The sequence below is a fragment of the Podarcis raffonei genome, chromosome 12 (assembly GCF_027172205.1).
Source record: "Podarcis raffonei isolate rPodRaf1 chromosome 12, rPodRaf1.pri, whole genome shotgun sequence".
Lineage (NCBI taxonomy): Eukaryota > Metazoa > Chordata > Lepidosauria > Squamata > Lacertidae > Podarcis > Podarcis raffonei.
In genome coordinates, this window is record NC_070613.1 from 9,676,152 (window position 1) to 9,699,227 (window position 23,076).

At 43.9% G+C, this 23,076-nt stretch overlaps 1 protein-coding gene across 2 annotated transcripts in view; it reads left to right on the forward strand.

The window, feature by feature from the left end:
* The window catches only part of LOC128423920 (sodium channel protein type 5 subunit alpha-like), a 42,873-nt gene extending 20,350 nt beyond the window's left edge, over positions 1-22,523 (forward strand). Inside the window, exons 13-27 of one of the 2 annotated variants that reach the window (XM_053409533.1) lie at positions 367-605; positions 1,483-1,692; positions 2,336-2,689; positions 3,921-4,370; positions 5,623-5,754; positions 7,375-7,495; positions 8,357-8,511; positions 10,898-11,071; positions 11,719-11,841; positions 13,609-13,893; positions 15,458-15,511; positions 17,726-17,863; positions 19,386-19,490; positions 20,131-20,401; positions 21,254-22,523. In XM_053409533.1, the coding sequence (XP_053265508.1) occupies positions 367-605; positions 1,483-1,692; positions 2,336-2,689; positions 3,921-4,370; positions 5,623-5,754; positions 7,375-7,495; positions 8,357-8,511; positions 10,898-11,071; positions 11,719-11,841; positions 13,609-13,893; positions 15,458-15,511; positions 17,726-17,863; positions 19,386-19,490; positions 20,131-20,401; positions 21,254-22,485 (4,043 nt within the window). In that variant the 3' untranslated portion in view covers positions 22,486-22,523. The remainder of the gene's footprint in view (positions 1-366; positions 606-1,482; positions 1,693-2,335; positions 2,690-3,920; positions 4,371-5,622; positions 5,755-7,374; positions 7,496-8,356; positions 8,512-10,897; positions 11,072-11,718; positions 11,842-13,608; positions 13,894-15,457; positions 15,512-17,725; positions 17,864-19,385; positions 19,491-20,130; positions 20,402-21,253) is intronic. The other variant, XM_053409532.1, reaches the window with a different exon arrangement.
* The last annotated feature ends 553 nt before the right edge of the window (positions 22,524-23,076 follow it).

Genomic DNA, 23,076 nt, shown 5'->3' on the forward strand with positions numbered 1-23,076 from the left:
TCTCTCTCTAGCATCAGACAGCAAAGAGAAAAAGAACAAAGGACAATAGTCCCACTTCACGGAACACAGTAACACAAACATCCTGACTCCGTCACTTCCCACTCTGTGGAGTCAAAACATATACCATCATGTGAAAGACAACAATCCCATGACTGCAATCATGGAGCAGGAATTCTAACAGAGATATCAATTACAATAGTCCTTGATCGTACATTTTAAAAAAGAATTCTGCTGGAGCATCAACAGATTCAGTAGGAGTTGTTCTCACAAGTACTTATTGATCCCACTTCCTGACCATAAGCGCGTGTTTCTAAATCTTTTTTTTATGGGGAGGGGGGACCTTACTTTATTGTGTTTAATGTTTAGAACTTGAAGAATCTAATCAGAAGTGCCCCCGCTTCTTGAAGAACTTGGCTGCAAAGTATCTTGTGTGGAACTTTTGCCCACTGTGGTTGAAGATAAAGAAGAATGTGGGCGTTTTTGTTATGGATCCATTTACGGACCTCACAATCACAGTTTGCATTGTGATGAATACTCTCTTTATGGCGCTAGAACACTATAAAATGTCCCCTGATTTCGAGGCCATGCTTGGGATAGGCAACAAGGTAAGTGAATTCTGGCAAGCAGGATGTTCTGCATCAGCATGTAATAAGCTTTTATGCGTTTGTTATTATTATCGTATCGATTTCTGACAGCATTCACCCTTCCCCAAAAGGTATAAGGTTCAATGACTCTCACCTATCACTATCTGAAGAAAATTCTTTATTAATTTATTTCTGTTAACTATGACAAACGGTTATATCTCTTGGTATTAGCATACCTAGATATTTAATAGATTTTGAACAAATCTGGAATTTATAACCCTTGGATGAATGGGTAATCAGGTTTTGACTTATTGGCATCAGTTCTGATTTGGAGCAATTAACAGAGTAACCAGATACTTTACCAAAAGCACCTATTGTTTGCATCAAGGTGGGAATACTAGCCTGAATAGTACGAAATAAACAAAAGAATATCGTCTGCAAATGAAACGAAATTATATTTAATATTATAAATCACACAATGTTGTCTAATAGCGCAATCCAAAGGAAAGGTGGCAGACAGGCTGCCATTCACTTTGACTCTAGGAGTGGCTGCCAGGAAAAAGCCGCACGCACTTCTTATATGCCCAGGGAGCAGACTGAGCGGCCCACCCCCTTGCCCACTCACAATTGGCTGATTGAGCGAGCTGGCAGGATCTGTTGCCTGGGCAGCAAACTCAGCCCAGGGACCTCCTTTGCTGCCTGGGACACAGCCCAAGGGGCCTCCTTTGTCTGATTGTGAAGGGTGATGGAGGGAGTGCCAGACCGCAATGGAGCCCCCCAGGAAGGGTTTGCGGACTTCTCAACATGCCTGTTTGTCATGTGAACTGTCCCTAACCCCGGCATGAGGAGAGAGGATTCTGGAACATGCAGATTTGACGTCTCCACTTCTATTTTGCAGATTTTCACCGGAATTTTCACTGCAGAAGTGATCCTGAAAATCATTGCGCTGGATCCCTATTATTATTTTCAGCAGCGCTCAAATATCTTTGACAGTGTGATTGTCTTCATAAGCATCATTGAACTGAGCAGTGAACCCAAAGAGAATAAGGCATCAGGGAAAAAAGGCAGCAGGAAAGGAAATTTTACAGTTTTACGGACCTTGAGGCTGGTAATTCCTCGCTCTCTCTTTTCCTCTTCCTTCCTTTCTTTTTTCATGGACATATAGGGCAGGATTTCCCACGAGCTACATCTCTTGCAGAAGATCACTATTGATTATACATTTGTGGAGCACTGTGAAAGATTTAACTTGCTAATCTCCAGATGTGCCCTGTGAGGGATGTTATTTTCAGATAGAGGAAATTGAGGACAAGAAGCAGCAACTTCTCCAAGGCCACCCGGTGCTTTCAGGACCAGGAAGGGAGTTGAAAATATGTGTCCAAGGCCAGCTCCTGTGCTGTGCTGCTTGGGAGAGACATGAAGGAGAGAAGCTATCAGTGGCCACTAGACACGATGGCCAAATATTACTTCCAGCATCGCAGAGAGCATGCCTCTAAATACCGGTTGCTAGGGAAAAATGAGTGGGAGTGTGTTACTCCATTCATGTTCTGCTCTGGGGCTTCCCCATAGGCACTTGTTTGGCTGCTGAGGGTAGGACATAATAAATAACAATATGTTCAAAAGAGAACAAAAAGGCAAGATGAAGCTGAAAAGGAGGATAAACAGAGTTAGAACTGAAGGCTACAAAAAATAGAAACTGCCAAACTGTTCTGTTCTTGGGTTATCTAACAATACAATACTTTCCTCCCCAACAGATGCGAGTCTTCAAGTTGGCGAAGTCTTGGCCAACCTTAAACACCCTTATTAAGATAATTTTAAACTCAGTGGATGCTCTGGGCAACCTCACCCTCGTTCTGGCCATTATCGTCTTTATCTTCGCTGTATTTGGAATGCAGCTATTTGGGGGCAACTATAAAACTCATTGTAAGAAATTGGCCGATGACTGCAAACTACGATGGCATATGCAAGATTTTTTCCACTCCTTCCTTGTTATTTTCCGAATTTTGTGTGGAGAATGGATTGAAACCATGTGGGGTTGCATGGTGGTCAATGAGCAATCAATGTGCTTGCTTGTCTTCTTGCTGGTCATGGTGATTGGAAATTTAGTGGTGAGTCTACAGGTACCTTTTGGTTTCCCCTCCCCTTTTTATCAAAATTTTGCTTTGCTCGTAATGAAAAGGGGAAATGTGTTTGAAAAGTCCTTCCTCAGGCTGTATCTTTAAAATAACACAAGACAAGTATGTGGAATGGTAATATTCCAGAAAATCTGTCCTGGGCTGCTTCTGTCAGGTTCTTGGAATCACAAGTGGGGAGGGTGATGTTGTCCTGCTTGCAGGTTTCCCATGGGCAACTGGTGGGTTACTGTGTGAACAGTAGGCTAGACTAGATGGGCCATTGACATGATCTAGGAGGGCTCTTCTACTGTTCTTATGTTCTCACATCTTTCACATCAGCCAGTGTGGTGTAGTGGTTAAGAGCGGTAGACTCGTAATCTGGTGAACCGGGTTCGCGTCCCCGCTCCTCCACATGCAGCTGCTGGGTGACCTTGGGCTAGTCACACTTCTTTGAAGTCTCTCAGCCTCACTCACCTCACAGGGTGTTTGTTGTGGGGGAGGAAGGGAAAGGAGAATGTTAGCCGCTTTGAGACTCCTTCGGGTAGTGATAAAGCAGGTATCAAATCCAAATCCAAACTCTTCTTTCAGTCTTTTCTCAAGCCATTGGGAAATGAAATAAAATTCCATAATAAGGAGACAGGAGAAGGAAGTAAAGCATCTTACCTGCCTCTCACTCTTACCTGACTTTGTAGAGAGATTCTCTGCTCCAATTTGTCGATATTTGTTCACTCCACCTATGCTCTAAAACTAGTTTGCAAAGAATTAATAAGAATGAAAACAGATGTATCATTTTAAGAGTAGACAATGCATACAACTAGGGTAAAATGTGCATTAAAAAGCATATATTAATTAAGCTAACATAAAAATGCATTATAGTACAGAAAATCTTTTCCAGAAATGTGTATATTAGGGAAAATTGCATACAAAGTGTGTATATCACAATAAATTTACACTAAACTGCTGATGAATTTTCATGTTTTTTTAAAAAAAATAAAAAAACCCCACACACATCAATTGATGTGGAAATGTGGAGAACTGAACTTAAGGTTGACAAAATGAGAAACTGGGAGAAACCAAAATTGACAAATTTTGCCTATCCCTGGCTGTTGGTTGGTTTACTTTTCCTGGTCATGCCAGAATTGGGTGTTTCCATCTCTCTTCAGAAAAAACCAAAACAATTATGCTAGAAATGTTGTTAAACCTTTGCTCTTCCCGTTGCTTTGAGGTGCTCAATTTGTTCATTGCCCTGCTGCTGAACTCGTTCAGCACTGACAACCTCCTCCAACTCCCGGAAGATGACCGAGAAACGAACAACCTTAAAATTGCCTTCGCTCGGATCCACCGAGGGCTTCATGCAGCAAAACAGGCAATGTTGGCTTTTTGTTTCAAAGCTCTTGGGTACAAGCGGAAGGCAGCTAAGAAGAAAATAAAATGTGAATCTGAGAAGAATGGGCTGGAGCTTCGAAAAGACCTCCCGAACTTCAAGGAGAGTCATGGTAACAGAGAGATCGAGAAGAACGGGGAGAGGTGCTCCGTTCATATCCCGGATGATTTCATCAGCAACCCCAATGTGTTTGTCTGTGTTCCCATTGCTGCCCCTGAGTCCGATAGCGAGGGGTCTGAAGATGCTGATGAGAAGCAGGGGGCAGCCATGGAGACAGAATATACTGAGAAGGTAAGGAGTCAGCTGAAGGCCACATTTCCATGTTCAAGGAAAGGCGGACAAATATGCAGCGGACAAAAATGGAGACAGCAATATTAATGCCAGTCCTCAATATTCTGTCCCACTTTCTGAACATTCTGTCACAGTGTAGAATTAATGAGAAGCAGAACCAATGATGTGATTGTGCTAATAGAAGGTCACCTCATGAGGAACAAGATTAGCTATTGCCCTAACAGTGTTACCAGCTGCATTCCCTCACCTTTGCTCAAAGGCTGTTTCAATGCAGTCCTGTGTGCTGTTTTCCTCCTCCTCCTCCTCCTCCTCCTCCTCCTCCTCCTCCTCCTCCTCCTCCTCTCATCATCATCATCATCCCTACATTTCCTTCAATAAGCTCAATGTGGAATACACCCTTTTTTGCTCTTAATTGTTCACCTCATTTCCTAGCACAGCTTCCCTCCACCCCCCGCCCATTCGCGTGAAATTTGACTGATCACATCCTGAAACATCATGACGCTAATCTAACCTGGTAACTTTTGTAAACAATACCACATGGGCGGCTGCAGCCAATCAGATTAAGAGGCAGTGTCAGGCAAGTGAGGCTGAGGATCAGGGCGGAGAAGGAAAATGGCACTGAGAAGAAGCAATAACCAGGGAAACAAAAGTGCATTTCCCTTGTGTGATGTAGCTACTCTACCTAAAGACCTGGTACGGGCTACACATACACTACGTGACCCATAGGCCCACCACAGCTCACCAACAATGAACCGTGGTTCAGGAAGTGCTTGATACAGCTGTTGGATTTGCTGCCTGCCGGAAGGCCAAACTATATGTGATGCTGGGAGATCAGGGGCTGTGGGGATTCTGATAAGGAATGTAGTGGGAGTGGAAGAGACCTTATCGTTTTCCTGAATGCTTGCATGAAAATGCCCTTTTCCAGTGCTATTTGCCCTGTGAGGCACAACATACAACTACATTATGAATACCTGTATGTTTCCCTCTGCGAGGCAAATACCAGCTTGGGCAAGAGTTTTTCACTGGAAAATGGTGCAGGGGGAAATTCTGCCAATTAGACTTCTAATTAAGTCCCAATTAGAATCCACTCCCCTACAGATGACATTAATTTTGTTTGAGTCACAGAAATACATCTCTCTTTAGCTCCCATGGCTTTAACTAACAGTAGGAGGGAAAGGGTGCCCCCCCCAAGAAAAACAACAAATACGTGGCATGGTCTTGAGTGCAGATGAATGTGGCTTATCTTCATCAGGAAAACCAGCTGCGATTGAGAGGAGAGCGGAGCAAGAGTTCCGATGCCTGGAGCCGAACATCTGAAATCTCCTCTCCTGGGGAAACAAGTATGCATTGGAAAGCTGGGTCCTCATCACCAAAAGAAAAAGAGGTAAAAGTTATTCACCAATAAAGAAAGGCAAAAGCAGATAATGATAATCCAGATGATAAAATGCCCTGATTGCAGAACTGGGTTAAAAAAAATGTTGCATTGAAATCCGGACGAAACAAACAAAGCCACAACTCTAATTGAAACGTCACCATTCAATGTGTTGAATTGAAACCCAAGCAGGTTGTTTTGAGTATCTTCCTTTGACTGTTTGTGTGCCTCTGATGTTTGTTTGGTTAGTTAGTTAATTTGCTTGCTTGCCTGCCTGCCTGCTTGTTTTGAGGGGTAAGGCATCCTGATTCAGAGCCTTTGAACCTCTCTTTTGGTGCTGAAATGGATATTGTAGATCAGAAATTTATATGTGTTACGTTAATCACACAGCAAGTGTGTCACTGATTTTGTTTTATTTAATACCAGGCACCAAAACCATACCATGTGGGGAGATGAGGTTTAACCCTTTAACCCTTATGATCGAGGCAGGCATACTTCCCTCCCAGTGCAAATATTAGCCTTAGGAAAAAATCCTCCTATTGACTCAGGTGACTAATTGTTGCACTGTGGTGCAGGGAGGTTGGGTTTTGTCAGGATTTCACCTAGGAATTGAAAGGTTAAATCTCCCATTCCCATGCACCGTGGTCCTGATGTGAAAATCACTCCTCCCAATATGCCTAGCATTAAATTTCTTAAAATCCACATGTGGCTGCTAACTACATTAATATAAAATTCTAGTTGCGTGCTGAGGTCCCCCAAAACACCCCTACCCCAATAACTCACACATCACTCATAAATTTTTGTTTAAGGTTTTTGGCATAATTTTGGCCACAACTTTATTAAACATACAAATTGTGAGTGGTTGCTTAGGCATTGGTTATGACTATCTGTCCCCCCCCGCCTTGGGGGACAGCACTGACTCCCGGATTCCAGCGAAAGCCAGTGTGGAGGAACAAGATCAGGGATAACTGGAGCTGCGACACAGACCCTCAGCTTCTCCCCGCATGCTCCCAGGGGCTTACGCGGCCCGCACCCGATTCCAGGGGTTTGGACGAAAGAATGGTAAGCCCCTGAATTCCTTTAACGGAATTCCCGTGCAGCAGCAGCAGCATTGGAGGGGCAGGCACAGCCAATCCATACCCCTCCACCAACCAATTTAAACCAATGCCTAACCACCAACCTTACAAGTTGTGACGATTTGCTACGCAGTAGGCAAAAACCAAATGGCACACACTAATCAGCCAAATGGAAAAATTCCTACCAGGCCCCCGCACCAAGGTGGACGACCCCATGACAGGCATAGCAAGGTCAAAGCAGAAGCCCAAAAGGGAGGGCGGGCGGGTGATCCGGTTCCCACATTGAAAGAGAAAGCAGCTTGCTGTGAACCTTGTTTAAATAACCTGTTCCCACCCCCAAATTGGCAACATCAATTTTATCCCAGCAACTCAAACAGCCAATCCTTGCCAAGCCTCTTTATCTTATCCTGCCTGGCAACTACGGGGTGTCTTGCTAGGCCCCATCCGCAACACGTGCTCTCCTTTAGTGAGAACACGCTTTATACTCCTGTTAGGCAAAACCGACAGACAATGCCTGGTAAAAAAGAAAACTCAAGGCTATATTTTTCTTTTGCAGAGAGCTGACATTATTAGCTGCTCAGAAGGCAGCACTGTGGACCTAGCAAACTCAGAAGAATTTCTGAAGCAGATCCCTGAACTAGCTGAGGACTCGGAGCCAGATAATTGTTTTCCTGAAAGTAAGGATGCACTTCATCAATTTATTCAAGGCAGTGCTACATAATTTCAGAATCACGGGGCTGCAACCCAAAATGGCCAGCCTGTGCTTCTTGTCTTCTTTTGGATGCTTCCACTTGCTGACAATGATGTAAGCGAGAGCAGTGATGGGAAGGGGGGGGGATCACCAATGTTATGGAAATTACTGGGGGGGCACATCTATAAAGTTAAATATTACAAATATTATGCCTGAATGTGTCCTGTCGACTTGACGGCTCGGGGAGGTTGCCTAGCTTTAGGAATAATATAAAATCTTCTCCTTTCCCAGTTTCCTCCATTCCAAAGCTATTTTTCCCTTGAAAAAGGAATCCAGGAAGTTCCTAGAGGTGACAATTGCTGGGCTCATTGTTAGCCAAAGGAAGCCAAATCTTATCACCTGACTCGCCTCAGGCTCCAGACATGCAAAGGAACTTCTATTGCCCTGCCATGTCTGCTTATGCTAGTCTTGTACCAAGGACTTGTCTGGACATGTTTGCCAAGGTTAACCCCTCCCCTTTTGTGACATGTCAGTGATGTAGCAATGATGTAGCAATGATGCTGTGCGAACTGTGTTTTGGGATATGGTGAGAAAGTTTTAAAAGTCTTTGTCACCCCATCCTCAGGGTTCAAATTTGCTCTTTGAACCTATTGCGCAATAAACTTTGGTCTACAGCTATTTGCTGGGTGACTGAGCAGCCCCACACCTAGATTTTTCCGTAACACCAGCTTTCATTAATTGCAGGATGCATGCTAAAAGTCAGTCCCCTTGCCAGTACTGTTTAACTTGTACAAGGGTTGTACTAACCCCATAATGTGGTTTATTATTTATTGTGCGTCTCTTTCAGAATTTGCGCAGCGTTATCCTTGGTGTATGGTGAACACTGAAAAGTTTCCAGGCAGATTATGGTGGAACCTAAGAAAGACATGCTACCGAATTGTAGAGCACAACTGGTTTGAAAGCTTCATTGTGTTCATGATTCTGCTGAGCAGTGGAGCTCTGGTATGTTAATCTGATTCTCACACACAAACTCTGTGGCTTAAGTGGCACACTGGACAGAGCAGAGAAAAGAAAGATTATATTTCTAAACCACCACCCCATTCCAAGATGAAATCATGCTGGCAAACACAGGGGGCACATTTTGCTGATTTGGGAATTGGAGCTCTAGCCAGATGGTATTAAGCACCATTGATCTGTACAATCCTATGCATGTCTGCTCTGATATGAATCCCATTGAGTTCAATGGGACCTCACTTCCTGGTAAGAGTGCATAGGATTGCAGTGAGAATGAAGCCTGACTGGGTGCTTGGATCAGGTTTTCAGTTTGGGGAAATACTCATGCACCTCTGTCACCACCACGATTGGATATATATTTAATCTGGGAACACCTTTTGGAAGGCCAAATTTCTCTGAGATTATGGTGGACCCGTTATTCTTTTACCAGCACGGCATGTGCCACCATATCAAGATTCCTTTCTGTACTGTATTTCACCAGTCAAGTGTTTTAGTAGTTTTAATGTGCTCATTAGTTTAATGAATTACTGTATATAATCATGTCACCTGCTGGTTAGTTGTTATATGTAGGGCTGCCTATATGTCTGGGTTTTCCTGGACATAGAAGGGATTGGGCTCTCAGAAATTGTGTCTGGGGGAAATTTCCGATAAGGGTTAAAATGACTGGGGAAACCCAGACGTATGGCAACCCAATGCAGCCTCCCCAACAGCTCCAGTCACAGATGCAGCAGCAAAAGGAAGCTAGAAAAGGAAGCAAATGCCTAAGTGAGTGGGATAGGGGATGGACGGACACAAGCCTGGCTAGAGCCTGGCTGGGCAGGTGCCCCTCACTTCTGTCGAGGCAGGCAGAGTAAGTCCTTGAGGGGACCCACGCCTCCAATCTGGCCCTTCACTTGCCCTTTCAGAGTGCTGAGACAGACAGGGAGCTCCTGGGTGGGGCTTGGGGTCCCTGTGGCTCCTGGGAATGTTGCCTCAAGTGAGGGTCTCTGAGAGGAGTCAGTGCTGGGACGCCTCACTATGGGGAAAGTAGGAGACTCCAAGTGTGCGCACGCCAGTCTTCAGGGAAAAAGGAGTCCAGCTGCAGTGCCACGCTCCGATTCGCCCGCCGAGCCGGGGCGGATGGGCCTTCTTTGCTGGCTGCCTCATTGGTCCAGGACGGCCTCACCCTGGCAGGCAGCCCAAGGTGCCTGTTGAGCCTCCCCGTGGGATCGCTGAGAGCACCCTCGCTGTCCTTCCTGTGTCTGGTGCACTACAAAGTGGCCGGAGAAGACATGGCGCCTGCTGCGTGCCCGGTGGGAAGCGCAGCAAGGCAATCCGGAGAGGAATGCAGAGGCTTGGGATTGGCTGGAAATTGTGCCCCCCCGTCTCCCCGAACCCCAAACAGCTGGAGGCTCTGGGGAGCTGCGCTCACCCCAAGCTGTGCTTGTGCCAGCAGCATGCTGGGGCAACACAGTCTTGGCACCTCGGCTGAGCCCAGTGCACCAGTGGCCGCAGCGGATTGCCTCACCACAGGATACAAGTCAAAAGCCAGGCAGTCCCTGCCAACACGTTTACCATCAATTTACTTATGGCAAATCCCCACCCCCCAGAAAAAAGCTCATTAACTTTGGTGTCTGGATTTTCACGTTTTGAAATATGGCAACCCTATTGTATGCCACTCCGTAATCTTCAGTGAAGAAGAGCAGCTAATAAATACAATAACTAAATAAATATTGATGAATACATGTGCACATTCTCCTCCTGGAGAGGAGGGAGGCATTACATCATAGAAATGTAAAATTGGAAGGGACTATGAGGGTCATCTAGTCCAACCCCCTGCACTGCAGGAATCTTTCGTCCAACGTGGGGCTCGAACCCACGACACTGAGATTAAGAGACTCATGCACTACCGACTGAGCTGTCCTATTTAATGGTTGGAAAGAACTGAAAACCATCACAAAATGTCACATTGACAGTGGTCCAGGTGAAATCTGGAAATCAGCAAGTTTTTGCTAATAGATTGGTATTGTTCCACAACCTGGGTAAGATAGTTTGGCACAAACAAAATCCAGGAAAAATTCAGGTGCAGAGAATTTTAAGCATACCTACTTTATTGTAAGCCACCCTGAGTATTTTATGTTATGGGTTGCCAGTGTTGTAACATCACTGCATTTAGTACATGATTGCCTGGGATCATTCGTTTGTCGTGTCCTGTGCCCCCAAGTTCTCGTGGAGATATATATATATGTTTGGCACAGCTCCAGTATTATGGTTATGCAGTAGGATTGGAAAATTGCAGTACATTCACACAATTAAGGAAAGATTGTAAAGGAGCCTGCAAATTAAAAATTCTGCTTGATCAGTAGCAAGATACATCTTAACTTTCTTATTCCAGGCATTTGAAGATATACACTTGAGTGAGAGACCAAATGTTAAAATCATGCTGGATTATGCCGACAAATTGTTCACTTACATCTTTATCCTGGAGATGCTGTTGAAGTGGGTGGCTTATGGATTCCACAAATATTTCACAAATGTTTGGTGCTGGCTTGATTTCATAATTGTAGATGTAAGTGTTGCCTTTGAACCATTCTGTGGAATGGGTGCCGTTAGCTTTCAAGGTATAGCGACTGGGCTTTCCTGCACTCTCCTTGCCTAAAGGGAAGCCCTGCAATTTGTGTAAAACGGTTTTATGCTTTTGTTTTGAAGCGGTGCTTTTTGTTGTTGTTGTTGTTTAGTCGTTTAGTCGTGTCCGACTCTTTGTGACCCCATGGACCAGAGCACGCCAGCCACTCCTGTCTTCCACTGCCTCCCGCAGTTTGGTCAAACTCATGCTGGTAGCTTCAAGAACACTGTCCAACCATCTCGTCCTCTGCCGTCCCCTTCTCCTTGTGCCCTCCATCTTTCCCAACATCAGGGTCTTTTCCAGGGAGTCTTCTCTTCTCATGAGGTGGCCAAAGTATTGGAGCCTCAGCTTCAGGATCTGTCCTTCCAGTGAGCACTCAGGGCTGAGTTCCTTAAGAATGGAGAGGTTTGATCTTCTTGCAGTCCATGGGACTCTCCAGAGTCTCCTCCAGCACCATAATTCAAAGAAGCGGTGCTTTAGCATGTTTGAAAAATGTTTGTGCATGGCAAGGAGGCAGATTAAGATGCATAGTGAAATTGTTCCTTTGTGCTTTTGCTACTGAACATCTCCCCTCGCTACTTTTTCTGCAGGTCTCCTTAGTAACCCTCGTAGCAACTTTGGCTGGACAATCTGACATGGGTCCCATAAAGTCTCTCAGAACCCTAAGAGCTTTGAGGCCATTAAGAGCCCTGTCACGATTTGAAGGGATGAGGGTAAGTTGAATGAACGCCATCACTGAACATTAGCCCTATGAAAAGGCCTTTGGTTTGTAAATTGTTTCTTTTGAAGGCTCCTGTGATGAGGGGATGGTAAAGGAGATTGGAACAGGGATTCCCATTTGGCACATCAAAGATTCCTGCGAGTCATGAGAGGTTTATGAACATGTTCTATATTGTTGGCAACAGACAGGCCTTTTTTCAGCCAGAACTCAGTTCCAGCCCCTCTCAGGTGGGTGCCATTGCCATTCTTAGAGAACAAGGGAGGCGCTTGTGGTGAGTTCCAGCACCTCTTTTTCTAGAAAAATAGCAGTGGCAATAGATGTCCAGGAGACATCTTTGTTACCCACAACACAGTAGTTAACTTTGACGGTAAATAGTATGGAAACGCGGGTGGTGCTGTGGGTAAAACCTCAGCGCCTAGGACTTGCCGATCGCATGGTCGGCAGTTCGAATCCCCGCGGCGGGGTGCGCTCTCGTTGTTCGGTCCCAGCGCCTGCCAACCTAGCAGTTCGAAAGCACCCCTGGGTGCAAGTAGATAAATAGGGACCGCTTACCAGCGGGAAGGTAAACGGCGTTCCGTGTGCTGCGCTGGTTTGCCAGATGCAGCTTGTCACGCTGGCCACGTGACCCGGAAGTGTCTGCGGACAGCGCTGGCTCCCGGCCTATAGAGTGAGATGAGCGCACAACCCTAGAGTCTGGCAAGACTGGCCCGTACGGGCAGGGGTACCTTTACCTTTACCTTTAGTATGGAAACATTAGAGTATGAGGACCATGGGAGTGGATTTAAGGCTGCAGAGATCAAACCATGTTCTTCAAATTACTTTGAAAATCAGATTTCCTCTAAGGGGAAGAGCAGCCTGTTGCTGTGATACAGAAGACATTCATGCTAGCACACATGTCAAAATGACACCAGGCTATCTCCATGGAATGTAGCACCATCACGTTCTTGAAATAAGTCACCTCTTCACTGAGGTGTCCCATCACCTGCAACAGCTCCCTACTGTGTTCTGTGTGCAACACAGGGTGCTATTTCTCATCTCTAAAGCATTTTACCGCTTGGTTCAAATATACCTAAGAGACCACCCCTTCTCTATGCCCCATCATGATCTCTAACACTGCATGAGAACACCGACTTGAATCTGTCATGCTTGGACTGAGTCTAGATGGCAGTGGAAAGGACTAGTAAACTTATTAAGGTGGCCTTTCAACATGAACATGCTTTGTTGAGATTAAATATACTTCTGCTGATCTGATCTGACATAGTGTTCCTATGAATGCGTTTGAGTAGGGGCATTCAGTATGCAGTCTGAATCCACGATTTATATTTGGGGGCGTGTGTGGGAGGAGGTCGAAATGCACAGTTTATTGCCCTGGAATCTTTTTTCCTTCTTGTTATTTGGATATATTATGGTGAAGTTCATGGATTTTTTTTAAAAAAACCCATAATTTTATAAGTTGTGTGTCTTTGTTTTGTATGTATTGTGGTATTTTGTTTTGTATTTATTGTGGTATGCATTGTGACTTGCTGATATTTTTATGGATTATAATTTGGTAGTTATTTATTGTAATTGTTAAGAGTGAATCTCTGTTTAAATATTGTTTGCTGATATTTAATTTCATTGTGTACTATTATATTCTGGTGGGTTATTGAATATTAGTTTATTTGAGGTAAGTTGTTTATTTCAAAGTTATGTTATTATTATGACTTTTAAAAAATCGTTTCATTCCCTTTCTTTTTCCCCTCTTCCCCACCTTTCAAAGGTGGTGGTCAATGCCTTGGTGGGCGCCATCCCATCTATTATGAACGTTCTTCTGGTCTGCCTCATTTTCTGGCTCATCTTCAGCATTGTGGGAGTCAATCTGTTTGCAGGAAAGTTTGGAAAATGCGTTAACATGACTGATGAAGATGGCAGCGTAAATGAGACCATAATTACTAACTTCAGCGACTGTAAGGAGCACAACAGGACCGATGGGATATTATACTGGATTACAGTTAAAGTGAATTTTGATAATGTTGGCTCTGGCTACCTGGCTCTTCTCCAAGTGGTAGGTCTTATAGCACAATGCATCTGTCTCCGCATTCTCATTCTCTCTTTCCTTTCTACCTTCACTGTTGGCGCTGTTGCCTTCAGTGATACCTAAAAGCAAGACTTTTGTGATAGCTGCTGTTGCTGCAATAACTCCCTCAGTGTATAGGTTCATCCTTGCTTCAAAAGCCATTCTCTTTCTTTCTAAGTAACACTTATTCTGAGTGTATAATAACTATAAAGGTAAAGGGACCCCTGACCATTAGGTCCAGTCGTGACCAACTCTGGGGTTGCGGCGCTCATCTCGCTTTATTGGCCGAGGGAGCCGACGTGCAGCTTCCAGGTCATGTGGCCAGCATGACTAAGCCGCTTCTGGCGAACCAGAGCAGCGCACAGAAACGCCGTTTACCTTCCCGCCAGAGCGGTACCTATTTATCTACTTGCACTTTGACGTGCTTTCGAACTGCTAGGTGGGCAGGAGCAGGGACCAAGCAACAGGAGCTCACCCCGTCGCGGGGATTCGAACTGCCGACCTTCTGATCGGCAAGTCCTAGGCTCTGTGGTTTAACCCACAGCGCCACCTGCGTCCCATGTATAATAACTATAGACATAAGTTAATTGCTCAAAGCACTAGTAATATCCTCTAAGGACTCCAGGAATGTCCTTTGGACCTGGTGGCTTGTTACTTTGCCTGTTAGCTCTCAAACCCCACCTTTAGCCAACTCTGCTTGATTTAACCAAACTCATTTGGAACAGCACTGCCTTCTCTGACTGGCTCTCTAAGGTCTCAGGTGAGGGTCTTTCTAAGTTTAAAGAATATTTACAGAAATACTGTAAAATTAATGAATGTTAGAAAAAGGTGGAAATGAAGTGATATGGCTTTAGTAGAAATGTGATAAGGAATTAAGTATAATTAGATTATTAGAGTAAAATAAGGTTAGAAATGTTAAGATAATTATAGGATAGAAAACAGAGGAAGATGGAAAGGAATTGCTGAAACAATTAATAGAAGTGGAATACAAAAAGGGAGGTGTGAGGAGGTCGCTGAAATAAGTGAATGAAAGATAAGATAATGAAATTGTTTGGTGTGTTTTAAATTGTTTTCATTTAGTTCTGTTAGTCTAATGTGTTAGTGTTAGGTAGTGTTTTTATGTTATATTATGTAGTGTTTTTGTATTGTATTGTATTGTTTATTTCGTTTTGTTTAAATTGTTGGAAAAGCAATAAATATTATTTAAAAAAAAAGTTTTGCTACTTAAGTTTATCAACTGAAGATGCCAGGGACTGAATCGAAGAGTCTTGTGTGCAAAGCATGCTTTCTACCACTGAAGTTTGGCTAGCTCATCAATGCTGGTGCCTCACAGCCTGAGCGGAGCAGGACTGGCGTCATATCTAAGAAACCAGCATCCTTTGGGTCACTGGCCTATATTTACTCAAAGGCAGGTGTGGATATCTGCACAATATATTCTGAGTGAAGACTGATGCAAAGAATACAAAAAGATTCACTAGGTTTTCCCCACCCTCTTTCAGCACACCTATTGACGTACCTTAATCGTATTTATATTAGTCTGTTTTTTCTCTAGGCAACTTTCAAAGGTTGGATGGATATAATGTATGCAGCAGCAGATTCAACTGATGTAAGTTACAGAAATGCACATGCTCATTCTTCTCTTCTTTTTACCTGCTCAGTGGTGTAATAGTAATGTAAGGGAACCCGCTCAAGAGTCAAACTAAATTAATGTCAGTGTGTATGACATGTTGCTCTGAGAGGCCTTCTGCTGGTTCCCTCACAGTGAGAAGTGAAGTTACAGGGAACCAGGCAGAGGGCCTTCTTGGTAGTGGTGCCCTCCCTGTGGAACGCCCTCCCATCAGATGTCAAGGAGATAAATAACTATACAACTTTTAGAAGACATCTGAAGGCAGCTTTGTATAGGGAAGCTTTTTAATGTTTCATGTTTTGTTTTTGTATATGCTGGAAGTATATACAACCCAGTTCAGACGGGCAACCCAGTCAGAGGAGTGGGGTACAAACAATATTATTATTATTATTATTATTATTATTATTATTAGGCTGCCACTGAAAATGACGTGTGTCTAGCTCAGGCTTATCCAGTCTAATGTCCTCCATTTCTCTCAGTAACATCTGGTAGAATTCACCCTTGTTTTGTCATCAAAGTGTTCTTTATTTCCCAGAACCACCCACCATGGCAGCCAGTGATTTGGAGCAAGCCAGGGTAACATTTAGCACAACATGATCTAATGTGGCCCCCAGAGTGCCTAAGTGTGATCATTTTCATAGAACAAAGCTGTAAATAAAGGGGTTAAATTGGGCAGACAGCCTGGGAGGTCAGCTTTGTACATAGTAGTCTTGCTCCTGCAGTGTCAATTAACTGTAATTATCAAACACTTGCCTTTTCAAGACCCAGCAAAAGGTCTCGCTAAGTCACCCTGGGTGATCCAGCCTGCCTTCAGCACAGGCAAAAAACCGAAAACAGTCTTTCAAGTATTGTTAAGGAAAACCCAAACAGGAGACAAATCAATTTTGCACCACGCAGTACGAGATCCTGAAGGGCCAATTCAAAACAGGCGTAATGGAGCTGTAAAGTTCTCAGACAGGGGTTGTACTTTTATGTGAGGCACTGACGTTTCCCTAAATTCCAGTTTAATATGGTTAGGCTTTCCCACAGTGATCGGTTTTATACAGGGGTGGGCTTTCCGACAAATGTGTTGTGTGAAGGCAGGGAACCAAACTAGGCATAGCGCAGGAGCTCTGTGAACAGTCTCTCTTGGAAGTTGGGACTGAGAGCGGCAGCAGCTGCTTAAAGCTCCTCCCCACAGATTTCCCATCTGTAGTGAGGAAACTGGGAAAGCTATATGACATTTCCTCCACAGGAAAAAAATAGGTCTGGGAGAGGAATACAACACAGATATATATTAGGAGGGTGATGGGTAGCCAGGTCTGAAAATGTAAGTTGCAGTTTCTCTCAGTTCCTCAGTTTTCCAGTCTCAAGTTCTGTTCTTCATATTCCCACATAAGTTTCCATTTTTTGCAAAATCCTCTGGAAAATTCATCAGCAAATTTCTCCTAATGTACACACGTTTGTGTGCAAGTTTGCCTAAGATATACAGTTTTGCAAAGCAATTTCCCCAAATATAATGCATGCATGTTTGTTATTTTAATGAATATAAGCATTTTTATATTCCCAGTTTAACCTAGTATGTGCATTTTTTTTTACACGTGTTGGAGATCTGTATTGCCAAATTTGGAGAAGTGTGAATTTTGAAGGATGGCTGTGTTTCAGTTTGCATATTGTTTTGGAAAGTGCAAATTACAAAGGTTTGCCTTTAAATGCAAACTGAACCAACCTTCCCCCCCCCCATCCGCAGTAACGTGTTAAGCTTTCCTTGCCCCATGAAAGGTACATGGCACAGTTCTACTGCTGCAGCAAAAGAGGTTTGCTCCTGTAAGCAGTCTGGATGGGAGCCTATCTGGGCCTCTCCATATATAAACTGCTCTGACTGTCTTAGTGAAAGAATGAGCTATAAGCAGATTCATCATAAGTGACTTACTGTGGCAATGGGAAGAGATTTATAAATGAGCCAGAGGGCAACTTCAGTGATCCCATGATAAATGTCTACTTCCCTCTTGCAAACCTCTCTGGATAATTGCTCAGAGACAGCGCTGTAGCCGCTTAGCTCCAAAGGCAGCCACCATCTCTTGGTACAGCAACCAATGAGAAAAATGTTAACAAGGGGTCGCCACAAACCTACCCACTTTAATTGCCTTTCTCTCCTTCTTTTTTTCCTTTCCTTTTCTCAGTCATGTTTCAGTGTGCTTTTCGTATTTGCAGGTGGAATACCAGCCCAAATGGGAAGCTAACAAATATATGTACATCTATTTTGTGGTTTTTATCATCTGTGGCTCCTTCTTCACTCTGAACCTTTTCGTTGGCGTCATTATTGATAATTTTAATCAACAAAAGAAAAAGGTAAGTATCTATAGAAAGTGTTTCTGTTTCCTTACGCCTGTTGAAAGTGAACCCTTGAAGAATCAGACTAATTAGATGGGTGCCTTCTACTGGACCAGCCACCATTAGTGAAAGAAAATTCACGCTTCTGATGGGGAAACTCTGACCTTAATTAGGCTTAATTAGACTCAGCAGGCCTTTCTGTTGGGCCCACAGGCTGTATCGGGAGAACCATGCCCACCTGCCAGTCACCTGACATCATATAACAGCTAAAAAGATCCCTTATCTCTGACTGAAGCACTGAAGCATTAAGTTAAGATATAAGCCTCTTTGAGGAAAAAAGGCAGCAGAAGGATTAGGGATGTAAGAAGGCAGTGATTTCCATTCCAACCTGTATTCATCACAATCTGTGCCATTTCTGTTCTACTGCAGTTCAGTTTCTTCGAAATTCTATGTTATTCCCCTTGCTGCCAACTCACATTCATTTCAGTGTAAAGGAAATGAAACAATGTTTGTTGTTGTTGTTGTTGTTTAGTTGTTTAGTCGTGTCTGACTCTTCGTGACCCCATGGACCAGAGCACGCCAGGCACTCCTGTCTTCCACTGCCTCCCACAGTTTGGTCAAACTCATGCTAGTAGCTTCGAGAACACTGTCCCACCATCTCGTCCTCTGTTGTCCCCTTCTCCTTGTGCCCTCCATCTTTCCCAACATCAGGGTCTTTTCCAGGGAGTCTTCTCTTCTCATGAGGTGGCCAAAGTCTTGGAGCCTCAGCTTCAGGATCTGCCATTCCAGTGAGCACTCAGGACTGATTTCCTTAAGAATGGATAGGTTTGATCTTCTTGCAGTCCATGGGACTCTCAAGAGTGTCCTCTAGCACCATTATTCAAAAGCATCAATTCTTCGGCGATCAGCCTTCTTTATGGTCCAGCTCTCACTTCCATACATCACTACTGGGAAAACCATAGCTTTAACTATATGGACCTTTGTTGGCAAGGTGATGTCTCTGCTTTTTAAGATGCTGTCTAGGTTTGTCATTGCTTTTCTCCCCAGAAGCAGGCGTCTTTTAATGTCAGTGTTTAGGGAATGTTTAGGGAAGTTTTTAATGTCTGAGGTTTTTGTGTGCTTTTAATTCTGTTAGGAGTTGCCCAGAGTGGCTGAGGTATAAATTTATTATTATTATTATTATTATTATTATTATTATTATTATTAACAAAAATGCAAACAGATACCAACTGAATTCATTGACTGATTTCCGTTTCTGATCCCAGGTGAATGCATGAAACTAAGCCCTTTACATATCTTCTTCCTTTTTTGTTGGAATTCTCCAACATCCCTAAAGCATCTCTTATCCCAAATGGGAAATCAGCCCTGTGCTTGCTCTTTGGTGGCAAAAGGCAGCACTAGAACAGGAGGTGCATGCTTCTGAGCACCAGTTGTGCAGGAAACTGCAGGAGGGGAGAGTGCTCTGGTGGTCAGGCCCCTCTTGTGGCCAAACAATATATAATCTGCACCCAATAATGTTAGTTGTCTTATCTCCTTGCAGTTTGGTGGAGAAGACATCTTCATGACGGAGGAACAAAAAAAATATTATAATGCCATGAAGAAACTGGGGTCCAAGAAACCTCAAAAACCCATCCCACGGCCACTGGTGAGTACATGTCAACTGTTCTAGACGAAAGACTTCCAATAGGTGAACAGAAATGTAAAAAGGAATAAGGCTGCTAATGTATGATTAATAGACTGATTGAGGCAGAGCAAACTTAGTTGGCGAATACAAAGTTTGATCTTGGGACTGAGAATTAAGAGCACTCTGGTATGTTATTGCCATAGGGAATTAAATGGAAATATTAAAGGCAGTGAGTAAATGCTTCCGTTGGATAAATTGTAAGTAATATCACATTTCCTTCAGTACATTGGAAGAAGTGACGGGGCTCAGGGTGCTTCCAGATGTGAGTTTATTGTGCAAGCAATGCAGCTCAGGCATGCAAGGATTTTCATAGCATCAGCACAGCATCATTCTCATCAAAATGCCAGAATATCCTCTCTCTTTTTTACATTTAACTCGAAATTCCATTTGCTGTGGGAAGGCCCCCAATAACACATGAAAGACACCTTTTTCCACTTGAAAGGGATATTTGATCCTTCCTTCCTTCCTTCCTTCTTTCTTATTTTTTTTGGTTTAAGCAAATTTTGATATGTTGTTGTCTGACTAAATTATTGAAGGATAACAAGTAGCTGTGTATTGATTCTACACAAATCCTGGAGAATCTTTCTCCCCTTGCCTTTAGAACACATACCAAGGATTCCTCTTCGACATCGTAACTCGCCAAGCTTTCGATGTTGCCATCATGGCCCTCATCTGCCTTAATATGGTCACGATGATGGTGGAGTCAGACGACCAGTCCGAAGGGAAGACATTTGTTCTTAACAAAATAAACATCCTCTTCATCGTCGTCTTCACAATAGAGTGTGTCATGAAGCTGGTGGCTCTGAGATACTACTACTTCACCAACGGATGGAACATTTTTGACCTGGTGGTCGTGATCATGTCAATTGTTGGTAAGTCGCTACGGAACAATGTGCTCTTGCCTAGCTCTTAGCAATCCAACCAGAGTTGAAGCATTTTAAACCTCATCACATACACCACACATTTGAATTACCATATTTTTCGCTCTATAAGACACACAAGACGCACCAAGTTTTTGGAGGAGGAAAACAAGAAAAAAAATATTCTGAATCTCAGAAGTCAGAACAGCAAGAGAGATCGCTGCGCAGTGAAAGCAGCAATCCCTCTTGCTGTTCTGGCTTCTGGGATAGCTGCGCAGCCTGCATTCGCTCCATAAGACGCACACACATTTCCCCTTACGTTTTAGGAGGGAAAAAGTGAGTCTTATAGAGCAAAAAATACGGTACATGACTTCCTCCAAAGAATCCAATAAATGGTAATTTGTTAAGGGTGCTGGAATTGTAGCTCTGCCAGGGGGCAAACAACAGTTCTGATAATTCTTTAGGTACAGCCACATATGTCAAATACGATGTAAATGTCTGGTGTCCCAGGAACACCTGGGAGCTGTGGCCAAAGATGGATTGTGTCCCCTGAGATTGCCATATGGAGTCCACCAGAGAGGAAACCCTGAGAAATTGGATTTTTAAAGTGCTCAACTCTAGCTGAACTGTGCCCAAAATTAATTACATGGCATTTTAGAACTATGACTCCCACTTCCAAAACTATGTTTTAAAAGCCCCCAGGAAGGAATCAGACACCAGCAACAACATTTTATTAGGAATACAGTAGAAAATGCAGAAGTGACTCCTTGCAGGACTTCTTTTAACTTTAAACAATTAAGGGTTAGCCTGCTGAGCAGCCATTTAGTTCATTCAAGATTTTCGTTGCTTATTTCTCCCCTTCAGGCAGCCTGCTTTCCGGCATTGTGGTTTCATTTTCGCCTACACTTTTCCGGGTGATACGTCTGGTGCGAATAGGGCGAATACTCCGCCTGATCCGATCCGCCAGAGGGATCAGGACTCTTCTCTTTGCCTTAATGATGTCCCTCCCTGCCTTGTTCAACATCGGCCTCCTGCTTTTCCTAGTCATGTTCATTTATGCCATTTTTGGCATGGCCAACTTTGCCTACGTCAAAAAGGAGGCTGGGATTGATGACATGTTCAACTTTGAGACCTTTCCCAACAGCATGCTCTGCCTCTTCGAAATCACCACGTCTGCCGGCTGGGATGGACTCCTCAACCCCATATTGAACACTGGGCCTCCATTCTGTGACCCGAACCTCGGCATGACGTCAACTTTCTCCAAGGGTGACTGTGGCAGCCCCGCAGTGGGAATTCTGTTCTTTGTTACTTACATAATTATATCCTTTCTCATAGTTGTAAATATGTACATTGCAGTTATTCTGGAGAACTTCAATGTTGCCACAGAAGAGAGCACTGAACCTTTAGGTGACGATGACTTCGAAATGTTTTATGAGGTGTGGGAGAAGTTTGACCCTAAAGCTACCCAGTTTATTTCATTCTCCGAACTTTCTAACTTCGCTCATGCGCTGGCAGAGCCTTTGCGCATACAGAAGCCAAACGTGCTTGAGCTGATGGCCATGGATCTTCCCATGGTAACTGGGGATAGGATCCACTGCTTGGACATCCTCTTTGCTTTCACCAAAAGGGTTCTTGGAGACTCTGGAGAGATGGACACCCTTAAGCAACAAATGGAGGAGAAATTCATGGCAGCAAACCCGTCCAAGGCTTCTTACGAACCAATCACCACCACACTCAGGTGGAAATACGAGGAGGCGTCTGCCGCTGTTATACAGAAGGCCTTCCGGAGTCATTTGCTCCAGCGTTCCATGAAGCAGGCTTCTTTCTTACATCGACACAAAACCAGCGATGGAGATATCCTTGACGAAGATGCTCCGGAACAAGAAGGTCTCCTTGCGCAGCTAATGAATGAAAACTATATCACAGACACAGACAAGTCCCACACAACATCCTTGGAATCTATTCCTCCATCTTACCGCAGTGTTACTGGAGAACTCGATGATGCTTTTGAGGGGGAAGCGGCAGAGTCTCCTAAAAATGACAAAGATAGAGAAGGCCAGCTGTTTACAGACAAAGGCAAGAGGTCTAACGTGTAGATGCTTGTCAAGCACACCTTTAAACAGACACAGTGCCACTCAGACACCAAGCAATGGTTCTCTTATTGAGGAATCCAAGAAGACTCAACCCCTCAGATTATGAACACCTGCCATTTATTTATTTTTTTATCATACTACCTGTAGCACTGCTCTTTTCCTAGCTGCATGAAAAGGGAAGGATCTGTGAAAAGCTATCATAATCTTTATGTTAGAATCATCTCTCGGACATGGGTATCATTGCTGTGATGACTGTGATTATTTCCTTACTGCACCGAAGTGAGCTTAAGCCCACGGAGAATATAACTTGCTGGCCCCTATGGGACCAGAGTACGGCTCTTTCTGGTCTGGAAATAGAGGGCTCCTTTGATGCACCAGCCAAGAGGTTTGGCAAGCGTTAACCTTTCCCCCGTGTTGGTGATTCACACAGGTTCTTATTGGCTCTTATTTCAGATATCTAATTTGGTGGGGAGTCTTCTATACGTCTCATGGAACCTGGGGATGCAAGTGAGGGCAAGGACCGCTCATTGCCAGCAGGAAGCACGAAAAATGCACTTACCCATGCATTCTGGGTCAGTGGATTGAGCCAGAGGA